Source organism: Anthonomus grandis, chromosome 2, assembly GCF_022605725.1.
Source record: "Anthonomus grandis grandis chromosome 2, icAntGran1.3, whole genome shotgun sequence".
Classification (NCBI taxonomy): Eukaryota; Metazoa; Arthropoda; class Insecta; order Coleoptera; family Curculionidae; genus Anthonomus; species Anthonomus grandis.
Window position 1 is genome coordinate 1,478,218 of NC_065547.1, and position 18,403 is coordinate 1,496,620.

General features: G+C 35.4%; 2 protein-coding genes across 4 annotated transcripts in view; one reads left to right on the forward strand and one right to left on the reverse strand.

The window, feature by feature from the left end:
- The window catches only part of LOC126750300 (GTPase-activating protein CdGAPr), a 139,766-nt gene that overhangs the window by 101,083 nt on the left and 20,280 nt on the right, over nt 1-18,403 (forward strand). For all 3 annotated transcript variants that reach the window (XM_050459870.1, XM_050459871.1, XM_050459872.1), the window contains 5 exons: nt 11,141-11,312; nt 12,871-13,148; nt 13,821-14,021; nt 14,086-14,275; nt 17,733-18,079. In XM_050459870.1, the coding sequence (XP_050315827.1) occupies nt 11,141-11,312; nt 12,871-13,148; nt 13,821-14,021; nt 14,086-14,275; nt 17,733-18,079 (1,188 nt within the window). The remainder of the gene's footprint in view (nt 1-11,140; nt 11,313-12,870; nt 13,149-13,820; nt 14,022-14,085; nt 14,276-17,732; nt 18,080-18,403) is intronic.
- LOC126750305 (uncharacterized) overlaps nt 1-18,403 on the reverse strand; it is a 219,661-nt gene that overhangs the window by 36,493 nt on the left and 164,765 nt on the right. The gene's annotated exons all lie outside the window — the stretch shown is intronic.

An 18,403-nucleotide genomic window follows, 5' to 3' on the forward strand; every position in this document is an offset into this window, starting at 1 on the left:
GTGACCTTTGGGCTATGCAGGGGCCTTTGATGTTTTTGCTGCAGGTTTGTTGCACACCAGTAGCGACAATTTTGGGTGTTCACATGGCCATTTAGGTGAAAATGAGCCTCATCGAAGAAAAAAATGTTGTTGAATCGCTGAAATCGATTCATTCCTTCGTTGGCGAACAAAAGTCTTGCAGGAGGGTCATTTTCCTTTAATTCCTGCACTAATTGAATTTTGTAAGGATGCATGTTTAAATCTTTGTGAAGAATTCGCAGCACCGACAATCAGACATTTAATGCCACTGCGCGCTTGCGAGAAGACAAGGTCGGTTCTCGGCGTATAGACGCTCTCACCCGAGAAACCGTTTCGGGAACCACCCGTTACAACCATCTCATACCGTACGGAATCAAAGATTCAACTAGAGCTTTATAAACATTGGCCAGCAATTTTTGCCTTAAAATTTGGTTTAGAACGTAAAATTGACGTGAGAGTTTTCAAATATGTTTGGCTAGATTTAAAATGTGATGATTCCAGTTTAGATAGTCATTGATTGATTAAAGTTATTCATTTTCTAATATTACCCATTCCACTTTTGCACTTATTATTTTCTTACTCCTTATTGCGTCTTATTATATTCTCCCAACTTTCTCCAGAAAAAAATATTGCCCGTATGTGCCGATACGTGTCCCGTATCGTTATGTTCAAATTTTGGGGGCATAAAGTACGCTTCATTTTGAGTTGAAAAAAAAACGCAAAACTTGTAAGTCCCTTTTTATTTGTTTCAAAGTTACACGCCCATGAATGTTATTAGAAGATAATACTAAAGATTAATTTGGAAAGTAAATAAAAAACGATAGTATGAAAAAATAAGGTTAATTGATAATATTTTTAAATTGTCCACCTTCATGTTGAATGCAGGCTTTAGCCCATAAGCCAACAGATGACGTACAGTAGCGGCCAAATGTAGAGAAACTTTTAATTTTTTAAAAAATTAATTAATAGGTTAAATAAAAAGTTTTAATTTCATCACTAAATCATTGGGTACCTTAAGTTACTTATAATGATATAAAAATAAACACATTCTTTAACACATGACGAAAATACCAAAATATTTTTCATTTTTTTGCGGCCATAAGTAGAGAAACTTTTTTTCCGATCATTCCTAAACAAACAGTTTTTGAATAAAGAGAATAATATTTTAGTCGTGTGTTAGTATTAGTCGAGTAAGATGCCACGAGGTATTCATTTGTCAGTTCAGTTAAAAGAACTAATTATAAAAAAATATCAAGATGGATTGAAACAAAATCAAATTGCAATTGATTTAAAGCTTAATAAAAGTGTTATATCTAAACAAATCAAGATGTACAAAGAACGTGGAGGTTCTTTAATTAAACCTAAGACCGGAAGGCCGCGAAAGACTACTCCTTCAGATGATAAAGTAATAAGAAGATGTTCCCAAAAAAATCCTTTCTTTACTGCCGTGGATATTAAGAAAGGAAACCCTTCCATTTCACTATCCATCCGTTCCATAAGAAGACGCTTAGGCGAAGGAAACCTCCAAGCCAGACGACCGGCAAAGAAACCATTCATTTCCAAGAAAAATCGGCATGCTCGTTTAAAATTTGCTAGAGAACATTCCACTTGGACTTATAACCAATGGAAAAACATACTTTGGTCCGATGAAAGTAAATTTAATTTATTTGGGTCGGATGGAATAAAGTATGTAAGGCGTCCCCCACATCAAAGATTCAATCCTAAATACACTAGGCCAACCATAAAACATGGTGGAGGTAATGTCATGGTATGGGGTTCTTTTTCTGGGCATGGACTAGGTCCGCTAATAAAAGTTGAGGGTATTATGGACAGATATCAATATTTACAGATCCTCAAGAATCATATGATACCTTACGCCGAAGAAAACCTTCCACTAATTTGGAAATTTCAACAGGATAATGATCCTAAACATACAGCTAAAATTGTTAAAGATTTTTTTTCGGAGGAACAGCTCAACGTTTTAGCCTGGCCTCCACAAAGCCCCGACTTAAATCCCATTGAAAACCTATGGGAACAATTGGAGTTAGATGTTAGGCGTAAATATCCCGAAAAATTTAAAAACAAAGAAGAACTGTTTTGCGCATTATCGCAGGCCTGGCAGGAAATACCAGAAGAAAAAATTGTAAAATTGTTGGAGTCGATGCCCAGAAGATGTGCAGAAGTTATTAAAAACAAAGGTTTTGCTACCAAATATTAGGTTTATTTTAAGTATTTGTAATATTTTGCTTAAGTTTCTCTACTTTTGACCGCTTAAAAAATAAAAAAAAAAATTTTTGTGGGTTTATAAATAATTTTCTTATACACTAGTTATTTATTTTTTATGTTGTATTTGTGTTCCACCTAAAACAATAAAATATATTTTTAAAAAGTAATCTATCAATATTTTTTTAAAAATAATCAAAAGTTTCTCTACTTTTGGCCGCTACTGTAGTTATCCGTATTTGACCCTTGTTTTATCTTATTTGTTCAGCAGCTTGCTGGATATGGTCCAATAACTCTTCCCTTGTATTGGAAACTTGCGCATAGACATAAATCTTTCATGTATCCCCATAAATAAAAATCAAGGACCAATCCATCTTGGATAGTTGGCCGGAACCCAGTTTCGGACAGCAATGCCGAAATGCGGTGGAGCCCCATCCATTGGGAACCACATGTATAGACAAATATTCAGTAGGACATCCTCCAAAAGTCCTTGCAGTTCTTCCATAAGAAACTGAAGGTAACTGTCCGCATTTAATCATGCAGGAAGTAGAACACGACTAAAGCAGCTCAAACGTTAACAGAAAATTCATGTTGAAAATTACAAGGACGTACAGCTTTTGGATTTTCTGATTCCCACTTCATCTGTCTACAGGACTGTTCTGCATAAATAAAAAGGGTCTGTCTTAATAAATTGTATCGTGGTTGTATCAATAAAAAAAAAAACATAACCTGAGACCATTGACTTTGTGTCCCTCCAATCTCTGAATTTTCAATTAGAATAAACAGTGATTTTCCTCAATCAAACCTTGTAGCTTATGACAATGATACGGATGTAAGCCTTCACGTTTTAAAATTCACCTAACAGTCATTCGCGGACTTGTGTACAGATTCGACGTACACTGAGTTGGATCCCTTGCAACAGTATCTAAAGCCGAGTTTACATTGGTATAGTAAAAGGGTTAGTTACTTGTACCAGTAGCTTGTAAGACAACAACTAACCCAATGTCAACCTATCAGGCAAGTACTTGTGCAAGTAGCCAGGACAGGCAAGTGAATAGCCAGCCCATCTATTTACTTGCTTACTAGCCTTCCCCTTCCACCACATTTCGCACTAGCCATGCAAGTAGTTTAGTAACTAGTCGAGTGTAGACGGGTCTGGACGCGCTTTGGCAAGTGAAAAAGTGAGATCAGTGCGGTAGGTAATTTTCTTAATTTTTATTTGGTATTAAAGTGAAGTGGTCCGAGGGGGAAACCGTTAAATTTGTGGAACTTTATCGAGAATACGAGTGTCTCTGGAATGTTACCAAACTCAGTTACAGAAACAATCAAATGGGATCGGTAGCTTTGAAGAAATTATTGCGAGATATGGGTGTTGATGGATTCACCGTAGCCGATGCTAGGCAAAAAATAAAAAGTCTGAGAAATACTTACAGCCAAGAGTTGCAAAAAATAGAAAAATCTATTAAATCGGGAATGGGAGCTGATGATGTATACACCCCAACATTAAAATGCTTCCATATTATGCACGCATTTATGAAAGAGACAAAGAAAAAAGAGAAAAAAGAGAAAAAGAAAAAAGACCAACTTAAAGCAACATGGTAAGTTTACTTTCAAATTACAGATAAATTAATTAGTAATAATATTAACATAACTGAATTTTTTTCGAACAAATCTTTCATAATATTATTTAGTACGTAGAAATTCTGAGGTTAGATTTCGTGTTCTAATTTTCATTGTACCGCAGTGTAAGGGATGACCCATTTATCTTGGAGTATTAACTAATTTCATAAAAACGTAGCACTATTTTTTTAATGGGACATTCAGCCTATTAAATGTTTGGATTTTCTGACCAGTTCTACGTTTTTTTTTTTTAATTACGGTTTACTTTGGGACTTTAGGACTATTTTAAATTTCTATGTACAAAAAACTAAAAAAAAGAAGTGTATTCTAGCTCTTTTATTTGTTTATTTACATAATAGTGTTACCTAATGTAACTATTAAAATATAGGCCCTACAATTAGAAGTTATTTTGATTTCAACAAAATGCGTACTAAATAATAATAATAATTAACAGCGTAACTCATATTAGTAGATATAGGTATTTGTTTTTTGATAACACTAACAAAATTAGTAAATTCTTGCTTCTTGCCATGGTACTGCTCCTTCGTTGTTAACGTATCTTTTAAGGTAATCCCGGAAATCTCTAGCAAGCCGAGATGATTTGTAACCAGATGTTGGCTTTGCAAGATTTCTCAAATTTGACACCTCAGCTCTCCGTTTTCCTGGAATTATTTCTCCCGTGTCTACATTTTCTTCATCGAAACAGCCTGGTGTAAAATAAGTATTTGAATCTGTTTTACGTAGCCAATTATGTAAGGCACAACAAGCTTTTACTATTTTGTCAACAGTTGCTAATTTAGAGGCGATTTTTTTTCTCAAATACTCGAAATCTGCTAACCAGAATACCAAATGCTTTCTCAATGATACGCCTTGCGCGACTCAGGCGATAATTGAATTTTTTTTCTTTCGATAATGGCACAGAATTGAATGGTTTAGTTAAATACGTTTTTAGAGAGAAGGCATCGTCACCAACTAAACAAGTTCCTTCTGGAAGTATGCCTTTTTCTAGCTTCGTACATCGAGCAGTTTTGAAAAACCCTTCCATCGGATACAATACCATTACATCCAACATCGATATAGGAAAAACAGTAATTGTGATCTGCAATTGCCATGAGGACAATACTATTATGTCCTTTATAGTTGAAAAACTCAGTTCCACAGTTTGGAGGAGCTTGAATTAATATGTGCTTACCGTCGGTAGCCCCGCAGCACCTGGGAAAATTCCATCTTTCTTGGAAACCCCTCTCTATCTGTTTCCAAGCTTCTAAAGTAGAATGGATCTGAAAATAATAATCATTCTCAATAGACAGAAGAATAAGGTTTGATTATAATATTTTAATTTTCCCTTTTTTTTCTTTTCAGATCTCGCAGCCAATTAGACAAAGTGAAGAAAATACGAAAAACGAACTGGAATCGGAACCTGGTACTTCTAAAGAAACATCAAATGCAACTTCTCAAACTACTACAACATCTGTAGTTTCTGAAGTTCCAAACCTTAAAACACCTTCTTAGAAAGCAGTAGCACGCAGTTCCCTAGCGGGATCAAAAAGGCGATACCAGGATTTATCAACCGCAGTTTCAGAGCTTCGTGACATTAATTGTTCCTTACTGCAAACTGGTAAGAAGAAGATGAATTTGAGGCTTTTGGAAGATATATGGTCATCGCTTTAAAGAAGCTTCCGTTACACTTGGCCCTACAATGTTAAAATGAGCTGCAGACTACACTGACCCGATATAGGTGCATGAGTCTTACTCCATCACCCTTTACGTCACAAAATCTACCAAGTCCTACTGGATCTTCCCATTCTTCTGGTAAAACCTATTGGGGTTCAAACTATTCAACCCAACCACCGTTGCAGTCGCCGCAATCTCCTGGATACCAACTACCGTCGACGCCGGCACCGTCTTCTGAACATCGTTCACCTCTGTCATCTCCTGTACAGCAACCACCTTTATTATTTCCAACAAATAATAATTTGCAATTTGAAAATGTAACCTTTGAAAATATTAATTATTCCGTGTCGAATATTTAAAAAAAAAAGGTCGAAACGTCGTTCTGTATTCTTGATTTCATTTTACTCACGTAATAATGTGTTCATTAATTTCATATGTTTCTATGTTTAAATATATACATATATTTATAAGAAAAAAATTATCTTTAACTTACCTTTATATACTTATTCAGTGCATCATAAATTGCGTCGCAAACTTCTGGTACAAACTTCGATATTGACGTCTTTGGAACTCGAAAAAAAATCTTGAAGGGTTCTATAGCTATTTCCAGTTGCCAAAAAATTAAGGGTAACTTCTAATTTAACATGTGCTGGTAAAGCGTCTCTTAAAAGTGTATCGTTTCTTTGAATTCTAGGCAGAACCATATTCAGCAAGTCATTAAATTTACTCGGTGTCAACCGAAGACACAATCTATATTCTTCAGGATATTCCATACGAAGTTCTTTTAAAAGAAGAGCGGATGCACCTCTTGAACCTTTTCTATCTATCCACCTTCGAACCCATATCCTTTTCGGACGATATTCTTCTTCTTCAATCAAACTAATAGTTTCTTTAATTAATGCTCGATATTTTCAACATTATTCTTTTTAACGCGATTTTTAATTATTAATTTTGAAATGCCCAAAGCATGACGCCGGCAATGAACAGGAGTCATCTCATCTACTGCACGTTGGGAACTGGCTAGCGAATAATTACTTTTATGTGTAAACACTTACTAGCTTGTCCACTAGCGAATGTGAACTGTCTTGGATATACTTGTACAAGTAACTGGTATAACTAAGTATACCAATGTAAACTCGGTTTAATACTCGTTGATCTAAGTCTGCTGGCAAGTTTACTCCCCGATCAAAATAATAATCACGCAGTCCGCATTCCCGAAATTGTCTGTGTACTTCCAGAAATGTTCTGTAATAAGGAATGCGCCTATTTGGAAATTGACGAGCACTGCCGTTACAGTATAGCCTTGAGAAGAAAGTCGGTAGAGCATTTTGATACCGTCACTCACTAAGAAACCAGGAATAATTGTCTTATTTATCATAAAACAATTTCGTTGGTATTTATTGTGATCTCCGAAAAAAAAAATATTTGTTTTTATTTACTTTAGGAATTTATTTTTAGCATTACCCTCTTTAAACATTCATGGGCGAGTAACTTTGAAACAAATAAAAAGGGACCTACAAGTTTCGCGTTTTTTTTTTACTTAAACTGAAGCGTACTTTATGCTCCTAAAATTTGAACATAACGATACGGGACACCTTGTATAGACCAATTTACTATTATAATTCTGTCAGTGAGTTGATATATATAATATACAGTAAAAGTCCCCTAAGCTTATTTGTAATTTATCCTCAATTAAAAAAAAACTGTTTTTCAGTTATATAATTTTTTAACACTAAATCCCTAACCCATGTATCATAAGCCTTTGCAAAATCTAGGAATACTGTATCACATTTTTCCTTCCTCTCCAATTTATTTATATATTATGTTAATTATTTAGTAAGTTGATTGAAATCCAAGCTGGTTTTAAGGGACATCATTGTTTAAAATATAAGTTAATGTTGATCTGATAAGCAATGAACTAAGAGGGGTTGTAAGTTCGATATTTCATTTTGATTTTAAACTTTTCTTTTAATGTAGTAATATATGTATTTCGTATTGATGTATTTATTTAAAAGAACAAAATAAATAAATGAAAATATAATACTTGATCTAGGGAATTAACGGAAGGAAGCATATAAAATAAAGGTTATGAGTTCGATTCCTGCCGGGGCTACTAAATAACATTTTTCATTTGATTTTATTTATTAAATAGCCTCACATTTCAGTTCGATTTTAAACTCTTTTTACTGTTGGAATATACAGGATTCAGGACGCAATGAAAACACCAAGATTAATTTATTTAAGCTATTTATTTAAAGAACGAAATTAATCGATAAAATGTAATGATTATAAAACGGGCTCCGCGAGACAACTACTTTTTAAAGGCGATGCTTACAGACACAGAAACACAAACTGCCTAATAAACATTTTTAAGAAGGCCACTTGCCAGGAAACCGAATACAAGCTCAGCAGATTTATTAATAGTGATGTAAGTTCTTGAGACCAACAAAAAAAAAACTATAAACTAATATATCGACCTTTTTATATTGAAAAACAAAATCCTCCCTCAATATAAAAGGTCTCAAAATAAGCAAAGAACAATTCTATAAAAGAATACCTCTTAACATTAAGTACTATACTAAGAACACTTTAACATGGTTGCAGTTTCTACGTCTAAATGATCGGCTTCTAAATCTAATTCTACTGCCATAGCCAACAATAACCTCAAATTACTAAATCTAATGACAGGTGAAAAAGTTTCAAGGTAATCTAAGGCCTAGCTTTGTACTTAACAATTTCCCCATTTTCATTATGTTTGATTTTAAAAACCCATTTATTTTTAACAATGTTTTTATTGTGAGGTTTGTCAATCAATTCCCAAGCATTGTTAGCGTTAAAAGCATCTAATTCATTTGTAATGGCTTGTCGCCATTCAGAACTTCTGGTACTTGACAATGCTTCAGAAACAGTTGTTGGCTCTAGATCATTTGACAAAGTTATCATTGCAAAATCAACAATATCATCATTAGTAATACAATCACCATACCTTTCAGGCTGACGTCTTATTCTACACGGATATCTAGGTTCCTCGGCGTTTTCACAGATCACTGCTTGGGTTTCACTTTCACTCACTTCACTATTCACTTCGTCTGGTGATTCTGTACGCTCTGACGATGTCTCGAACTCATCAGTTGTACTGGTAGTACTGGAAGTATTACTCTCTACAGCTTCGTCAAGAGTCTCTGATGGTGTTATCACCCTTAAAGTCTCTTGTAAAGTATGAGCATCCAAGCTAGCACGATCTGGCATTGAGTCTTCTAAGAATACAACAAATCTGGCTATTTTTACATGATGGTTACTTGGATCCAAAAGACGGTATCCAACACTATTTTCACAATAACCCACGAAGATGTATTCCTTGCTCTTAGCATCTAGTTTCCTCCGTTTGACATCTGGTATGTGAACATAAGCTCTACACCCAAAGATCCTTAGGTGGCTTATATCAATCTTCTTGCCAGTCCATTTTTCTGCTGGCGTAGATCAAGGTAGTTTCTTTGTTGGAGAAAGATTCAACAAATATACCGCTGTATTGGCTGCCTCCGCCCACATTTGTTTTGGACTATTAGAATCCATCAGCATAGAACGAACTTTCTCAAGTATGAAGCGAATATAGCGTTCTGCCACGCCATTCTGTTGAGGACTCTATGGCACTGTCAATTCATGCTTAATCCCACGATCACGCAAGAATTTTTGTAATTTTTCGTTACAGTATTCACCGCCATTATCCGTCCTTAAATCTGTTATTTTTCGTACTACTTGATTTTCCACCATACAGCAAAACTTGAATTTTTCTGGAACCTCATCTTTTGTACTTAGAAAATAACAAAATATTTTTCTAGTGTTATCATCTATTAGGGTGAATATATATTTTTTACCACCAAAAGATTCAACTTCCATAGGTCCCACAAGATTTGAGTGGATAAGGTCCAGTTTATGTGGCACAACCTCTTTGTCCTTTTTATAGGGAAACGGTTTTCTTGCTTGTTTGCCCTTAAGACAACTTTCACAGTATTCCGGAACCTGTTTTTCGGAATAAGAAATACCTGCTGCCAATCAATTTTGTAGCAATTTCATGTTATAATGGTTGAGATGTCCCAATCTCCTATGCCACAGCATCTGTGAATTTGAGCCACTTGCGACGTTGACATAATGCGGAACAACATCCAGTTCCATCAACATTTGTCGCCGTAGCTACTGGCTCCTCACTCTCCTGGTCAACTATTTTGCATCCCTCGGAGTCAAAATAAACACAGTATCCCTTCGAAACCATAGAGTTGTTCACAGATAACAAATTTACAGAAAGTTCTGGAATATATTTAACTCCTTGTATGTTCATTTCTCTGCCATCTTGCTCTAGTTTCACGACACTTTTACCGGTACCACTGACACACAGTTTCGAGTCATTTACCACAATTATTTCCTGTCCTGAGTGCAAATCGGTAATGTCCTTTAGCAGACCACGATTCCCTGTCATGTGAGATGACGCGCCACTGTCCACGTACCATGACGAGCCATTCATATTAACACTCAGAGCAGCAGCAAATAAACTCTTCCCTCCTCGATGATCCTTATTTTTGGTAGGATTTGAGGATTGAGCCGGGTCCTTTTTATTTTGAGCAGGACATTGATTTTTATAATGTCCTTTCTGCTTACAGCTCCATGGGGGTTTCTTAAATTTCCTGGAAACTAAAGCACTGTCCCCGTTTAGTTGGCCATTTTGCCACTTTTTGTCCTGAAGTAATTTGGTCTTTACAAAGTCCGAGGTTATATCTACACCCGAATTTTCAAGGGCCATAACCATAGGCTCATACTCTTCAGTCAGTCCCTGCAACATTATAACTCCTAAGAATTCATCATCCAATGGTTCCCCAATGGAGATCAGTTGCTGGGAAAGAGCCATTACTTCATTTACGTAGCTCTCCATGGTGCTAAAGTTTTCTAGCCTTATGGAGCATAAACTTCGGAGCAGTCTAAGTCTTCGATGCAACCCTTTGTCTTCAAACGCCTTTTCAAGGGCACTCCATGCATCCTTAGCGTTTTCGGCTTGCATCACGTGCGGAAACGTCGACTTATCCAGAGAAAGAATTATTTTTGACAAGGCTTTCTCCTCACGTCGCGCTTTAGCCGCATTATCAGCATCCGCAGCCCATTCTCCAGTAACACAGTTCCAAAGTCTGTCTAACTTTAATAACGCACTCATTTGGAACTTCCACACCAAATAATTTTCACGCCCTTTCAGTTTATCAACTGCCGAACCGATTATTGTACTTTCGTTACTCGCCATTATATTTTTTAACGACGCAACGGCACGACTAAACAAACTTAAAAATAAACCAAATCAAGTGTTTTGCGCTCCTGGGCCCATAACCTGTTGGAATATACAGGATTCAGGACGCAATGAAAACACCAAGATTAATTTATTTAAGCTATTTATTTAAAGAACGAAATTAATCGATAAAATGTAATGATTATAAAACGGGCTTGGCGAGACAACTACTTTGGTATTTACTATCATTTTATTTAATAGTGAATCTTATTTATTGACCCATGGGAATTATTTAATTGAATTCCGAGGGTTTTTTGACAAATTATATTCAAATTCCAGGTCGGTGTCTCACGACTCGTACTTCGACACCCTCCAGTCGTCCCAAGCGAACTCGGAGGCCTCCCTCTTAGATTTGAGCGAGATCCATTTGAACTTTGACCTGGAGGAGTCGGAAATGAGGATCTTCTCGGAGGACGAGAGTCTCGTCAGTTCGCCCCGTCTACAAAAGGACGTAAGTATTAAAATCCCTCCGTGATTATAGACAGACGCTCTATACTTTCTTCTTATTGGTTTTTGATTGTTTAGAGCACCCAGTTTTTTTGACAATCACGAAGTTATTCATCGGTAAATGTGGTAAATGTCACTGTCATCTCGTTTTGTTTTTTTTTCTCATGCACCATGCATCCCTTTACTTGTTTATGTCCTGATTGAAATAGACGATAGGATTAGTGATGGCTCAGGAGCGTTTTTTACTCATTTTGTATAAATTGCTTGACATACACTACTGTCCATGTATAGAGCAGCTTTTGCAATACACAAATCAATAATTGGAAAATTTTGCCTATTAGAGTTTAAGACACTAGAAGATCTCTTGTGGGCATGCCAATATCTCGAGTTCTAGTAATTTTGAAATTATTGATTTTTTGACTACTCTAGAGGCTTTTTTCGTCTTAATTACTAGAATTCATTGACCAAATGTCCAGGAATTGATTTTTAATGAGATTTTTGTTCCAGGAGTGCCTGTAAGAAATAAAATAATTTGTCTTTTGTTGGAACACTAATATCTCGAGTTCTGGTGGTCCAAATTTTACAATTATTTATTTGTGGACGACCTTAAAAGCTTTTTTTGAAAAAAAAAACTAAAATCCGTTGACTAAAAGTCAAGAAATTTAAATGTTTATTCCAGGAGTGCCTGTGAGAAACAAGTAATTTTTTTTCTCAGTTATAACACAATAGACAAAACACCAAATGTTCAAACGAGGTCAAAGAATAATAGAAAATATTCGACAAATAAATCGATGTGGCCCTTTTAGAATTGTAAAAATATACGGGATTAAGAAATTCGTATTTGGGAAGTTTGTTTCTTTGGAAAGGTCATTTAAATTAGACTTTTCAAAAATGGAACTTTTGAGGTTTGTATCAGAATCAAAGTCTCTGTGTAAAAGAAATACAAAATATATGTTCTGAAGCCTCGACTATAATTATCAACAACTATGAGTAGCTGAATTATATTTCTTATTATCCTAAAATTCATAAAAGTATTTATTTAATTGTTTCCGAAGTAGTGCCAAAAACATGTAGAATTCTATTATACCAGAATTCTGGGAATATGAAGTAAAGGGAATGTAGTGTACTACACTTTTTACTTTTACATTCGCCACAGAATTAAATATAAAATCTACTTGCTGTACATATGAACTGCTTAAAAACGAGAAAAATATCAGCAAAGAATGTGGTCACAGAAAATTAAGAAAACCATTCCTTTTCATCTCGAATCTTATTTATTCCTTAATATTTTGGTATTAAATATGCTTATTTATTATTTTTTAAAAGTTGCACTATACGATGTGCATTCACGATAAAAAGAGCAAATTCATTTAAAGTTGGCTAAACATTTATGGCTTTGTTATAGCGATTTTTTGGATAATTTTTATTCTAGTTTTAGGGTTCTTTAGCATCTTGGTAGTACCAATAAGTACATAGTTTTACACGTTTCAGTAGGTACTGTTAGCTTAGACTTATAATAATTTTCCTAAAAAAAAACCCACCCTCTATTCATTATACTTTAGATGGTCCAACGTCGCATTCTAACCCGCACCCGCCCCGAAGAGTTCATTGGAGGCGGTAGTACCGCGGCCAACAGTGTAAACCCCTCGCCGAAGAAACAACCGCGGGTGGTACTTTCGCCCGAGGCCATGTCCAGGAAACGCACCAGACTGGAGGATCAACTGAGCGATATCCAGTACATCGATTGTAATACTCCGGAGAACGTGGTCAATACCACTGCGGTGGTGCACGCGATACCACCTAGTCCGGAGGACGGAGGACCTAAAAACAAAAGTCCCAGGTATAAAATTGTTGTTTGTTTAGGTAGGATAAAAATATTATTAATTCGCGATATTGTATTAATTTTTAGTATAGTGTAACAATAGATGTAAGAAGATGAAATATTCAGTACTGATAAGATTAAGTTTCGACAAAATGGTTTCTATGTTATGTGCGATGCTAATATATTTTATATTTTAAAAATGCAGCTATCCGTACAGATAACATCTAAAAATGATTTTTATGAAACTAAATTATATAACATAACATAATATCCAATCTACTTACGAATTTTAACTCATAAATATATACATAAAATAAATACATTAGTATTGGAATTTTTCACAACTACATTTGAAGGATTGAAATTTTTAAACTGGAGAAATCGTGTGGTAAATAAACCCTGAAAGTCACTAGTCAGATGGAATTCTTCCACGGACGAAACATTTTACCGTTTTTTAGGTTGAGGAGAAATTATTTTAGAAGAAGGATGGAAAATTTTATATTATAAGAACTTACAGAAAAATAAAGACTAATGATTATAATTAAAAGGTAAAATAATAAATGATATTAACGTTGGTGTTTAGGAAATATACAAAAGTATCCGATTAAGGAAGTAGAGATGTCGCAATTCATATATTCGCATGAAGGTAGATGATCGATTATAAATGTGCTTGTGACCCTTTTCTCTTAGGAACTCCGATATCCTCGACACAAAAAGACAATCGCTGAACCTCGAGTCTACGTCTGCAACGAACAGAATCCATCCGATCACCAAATCTTTTACGGATTTAGACTTAAACCGTCAGTTTCTTGTCGGGGCCTTGACTACACCCACGCCTACTTCACCGAGCTACAAGCAGCTGGGAGAATCCAGTGCCAACACAACGCCAGGGTGAGAATCTTCAATTCCAGTGTTCCAACCTATTATTTATTAAACCCATTTTTTTTTTGTAAAGGTATTCACCCTCAGAGCTGTCTTTTACGAGGAAAAACAGCGGCGAAGCCCCACCACAGAAACTGCACAGCCCTAATTACGAGAATATACTGACTACAATCAGTATAACTTATAAGTCGCCGCCCAGGAGTGTCTCTGTGTCGCCCATGAAAAGTCCCGTCTATGAAAACGTGATACTTAATCCGGAAAAAGTGAGTAAGAGAAAGAAGTTTTTTTTTTCAAACCAGCTTGGCCCAATTCATGACTTACCAGTTGCTTTTTTGCGTTCTTTTCTCTATAAAACTAACGTAAAAATAAGTAGAGTACTCTATGTTTTCTTAACATGAATGGTGCCTAATACAATCTGCGATGATGTTCAAGAATATACAGGGTGGTCCGGTTCAAACGTCATTAATTTTAATACGTGATAGAGAATTGACAAAAAAATAGACTTTCATTATAACATTTTTCTTAGAAATGTTTAATAACAAAGATGCAGGGTGTTAAAGTTAAGAATAATTAATTGTTTATTTATCAAAACTTTTAAACTACCAGCTCAATTTTAATTAAATTTCGCATGCAGATTACTGTAGTGAATTGTCAATTACCGATGAAGTAAATTAAAAAAAAATTGTCAATGGCGTAACATACGGGACTTGGTTCTTTTTTGTCTCAAATCTGCCAGGTAATAAAATATTTTTTTATAAGAAGTCCACTGTTAGGTTATGAGTGTTTAAATGTAAATAAATGGCTTTGATGTTGCAGTCTATTAGATTTAGCGGCTTGGCGCTGTACTCGAACATATTTAGGAGTCTAATGGTAAAATCCTATTTAATATTGTGGCGGCGTTGTATCGTATTAGATTTTGGGAGTACGGCGTTGTAACCAACTAGATTTTGAATTGACCAATAACAATCGAGGAAAACTTGCGGGCGTTGTACAATATTAGGTTTTGGAAATACGCGACCTGGCTAGGGCCTTTGATACTGTGCCACACCGCATCTTACTGGAACGCTTAGATGCTCAAGGTATAAGAGGAGTACTTACTATGAAATTTATTAAACTCATTTATCGAAAATCGTTACCAGCAAGTTAGGATAGGCGATGTTAACAGAAGCAAAATTTTAGTAAAGCTGTGGTATGCCACAAGGAAGGGTCCTTTGTCCAATATTATTTACTCCCTATATAGATAGTATATTTTCGATCATCACAAAAGTACAAGTTGTGTGTTACGCTGATAATAATGCTCTGATAGTCAGTTCTAGCGCATGGAATGGAGTATTTCCAAAAGCCGATCAAGTCCTTGAGAAGGTTAAAAAATGGCTAGATTGTATTTTAATATTGACAAGACTCATTTCATATGTTTACTCTATGAGAAAAGCAGGAACGCCTTATAACCTTGGTACTATTAAAATTTATGATGTGAAAAATGATTGTAATAATGTAAAACATTTTAATTGTGTGCGAATTAGTGCAGTGAACAAAATGACCTAAAATGCCGCATTTGAAACGTACTGTCTTGTTTGGGTTAATTTCTTGGTTACTAATAATAATAATAATAATAATAATAATAATAATAATAATAATAATAATTATTATTATTATTATTATTATTATTATTATTATTATTATTATTATTATTATTATTATTATTATTATTATTATTATTATTGTAATGAAATTCGGGAACACACTTTTATTGTCAACGTCAAAAACACTAACCTAACTCGCCTTGACTGTCGTTTAATTGTTTCCAAGGTAAAAACTGACTAAACAATTAAAAAACTGAACTGAATTGTCACGAAGCGCGTCCTTTTTAAAACCCGATGGAACAGTTTCGAAATATTTGGAATTATCTTCATTGTTTTTGCCGAAAGAGACCAACTGACAGTCAAAGCAAGCAAGTATACAAATTCTAGAAAATTAGAACTACAGGGATTTACAATAATATAACCTAAATAACCTAAATTGGGGCCAAAATGGGGCTCTCGAACAAGATGAATTACTTACAAACTAAACACTATAGATAAAAATAATAAACCAAACGTAAGTAGAACCCTAAAGAAACCCTACGAATCAACTTTAACTACAGAATACTAATAAAAATAGTACAAAAATTAGAAAAATAATTGACGTATTTATATTTTCATAATATTATTATGGTAATTCTGCAGTTTAGCGGCTTTTGTTAAAACTAACGAAAAATGGTCGGGTTTTTTGCAAAATGGGTGGATTTGGATACATATTTTTTACTAAGAGTGGCGGAAAGCCAAATTTTATCACGAAAAGGTTGTTATCGCGCACTAAATCACTCACTATGGGACATGAATAGAATAACGTCATTAACCCTGTATTGGATTAGTTTTGACAACAAATAGGTTACAACTAAGGTGAGGTTAGGTGTGGTGTTGCCAGTTCTGTCGTCTACTGCGTTTTGTCAGTCTGCAGCTTCAGCCTTGTCCCCAGTGTGGCTGACTCATGAGTGCCTTCTCTAAAGTGGCGAATTCACTCTATATTTTTTAGTCATGTGAAATGTAAGATATTATGCGTAAAATAAATTCACAAAAACTGTTTTTACCTTTTCTTGGTGGGTTGTCGACTCTGGGAGTATGTGTGCAGTGTTTTGGTTTGTTCCGTTTCTCTATCACCGCGAGGGGAACATGAGGCGCTGCGCACAGACCATAGATATACCCAACCCAACCCAACTCAATCCAACCCAACCCAGCTCAACGCAACCCAACCCAAACCAAACCAAACCAAACCAAGCCAAACCAACCTCACAACGGGGAGCTCACGCTCCTCGTTGGGAGGTTCATTAACACCCAACGGGGAGCTTATGCTCCCCGTTGGGTGTTGATGGAATGGGATGGGTTGGGTTGGGTTGAGTTGGGTTAGGTTGGTTCTTAAATTGCTCAAGCACCGCTCATCAAATTTTGCGTATTTTTACAATTTTTTTTAAATGGCCTAATTTTACCCAAAAAAATTAAAAGTGGCGGAATGATATGATATAATTCGCCGCAAATATTGAAATTTGATAGAACTTAAAAAAAATAAATTTTAAAAATGATGTACTCCTAAAAATAAATTTTCAATTTAAACAAATTTGTGTTTATTACATGTAATTGACATTTTAAGTGATATGTAATGAAACTAGTGTATAATGTTATGATTATACACTAGTTTCATTTAACATTTTTTATATGTTATGATAATGAATGACTAAAAAAATATAGAGTGAATTCTCCACTTTAGAGAAAGCCAGACTGGAGACAAGGCTTTAGCTGCAGAGTGACAAAACGCAACAAAACTGGCAACACCACACCTAACCTCAACCTATATATTTGTGTTCTGTGACCTCAACTCAGTTGTCACCTATTTGTTGACAAAACTTATGGTATACAAGGTTAATCTAATGATTAATCGCGTCCTATAGTGAGTGGTTTAGTGCGTGATAACACATTCTTCGTGATAAAATTTGGCTTTCCGCCACCCTTAGTGAAAAATATATATCGAAATCTACCTACTTTGCAAAAAACCCGACCATTTTTCGTTAGTTTTGACAAAAGCCGCTAAACTGCAGAATTACCATTATTATTATTATTAGTGGTAACGTAAGTTCCCCCCCTTTTGATTATGCACATAGAATAACAAACCCCGTATCTTGTACAGGTGGACATTCCTACGAGTACCGCAAGCCTCCCGATTCAAGAAGCGTCCCAGCCGGACCTCTGCGACGACCAAATCGACCTCAATTCCTACCTGACGGTGCAAAAATCGTCTTCGAGTAACGATCGGCCTAAAAGTTTGAGCGCCCTCGAAGAATACAGTTCGACTGACTCGACCTTGAAGGCGAACAGTAGCGGCGCCATCTGTAACACGTCCGAGCAGCTCAGTTTGACGATGAGTTTAACGGATCAGAGGACGGTCAGCTCCAATCAGAGTTCGGAATCGAACATTCCGTTTACGGCCAGTTATAGTTCAGCGCCGCCGTATAATTATATGGAGAATTCTGAGAGGTAGGATGCGGTTTTCGTTTTTTTTTTTTGGGTAGTTTTTATATTGCTCACCAAAAATTCACAAGGAAGATGATATATTAAGACCCATAGTAAGCTTTTTCAGCTCCCCAACTTATTAGTTAACAACGGTTTTTGCTAGTTTAATATTGATGGTGCCTTTGAGAGAGATCATCAATTACCACTAAATTATGTCTTAGTATAATAGGATGTTATTTCTTTATTTACTAATATTCCAACAGGCCTCGTTATTACAATTTTAACAAGAAGATGGGATCTCGTAAAAGACCGATGTATGTTATCATTGCAAGAAGTTATAGAGGTCTT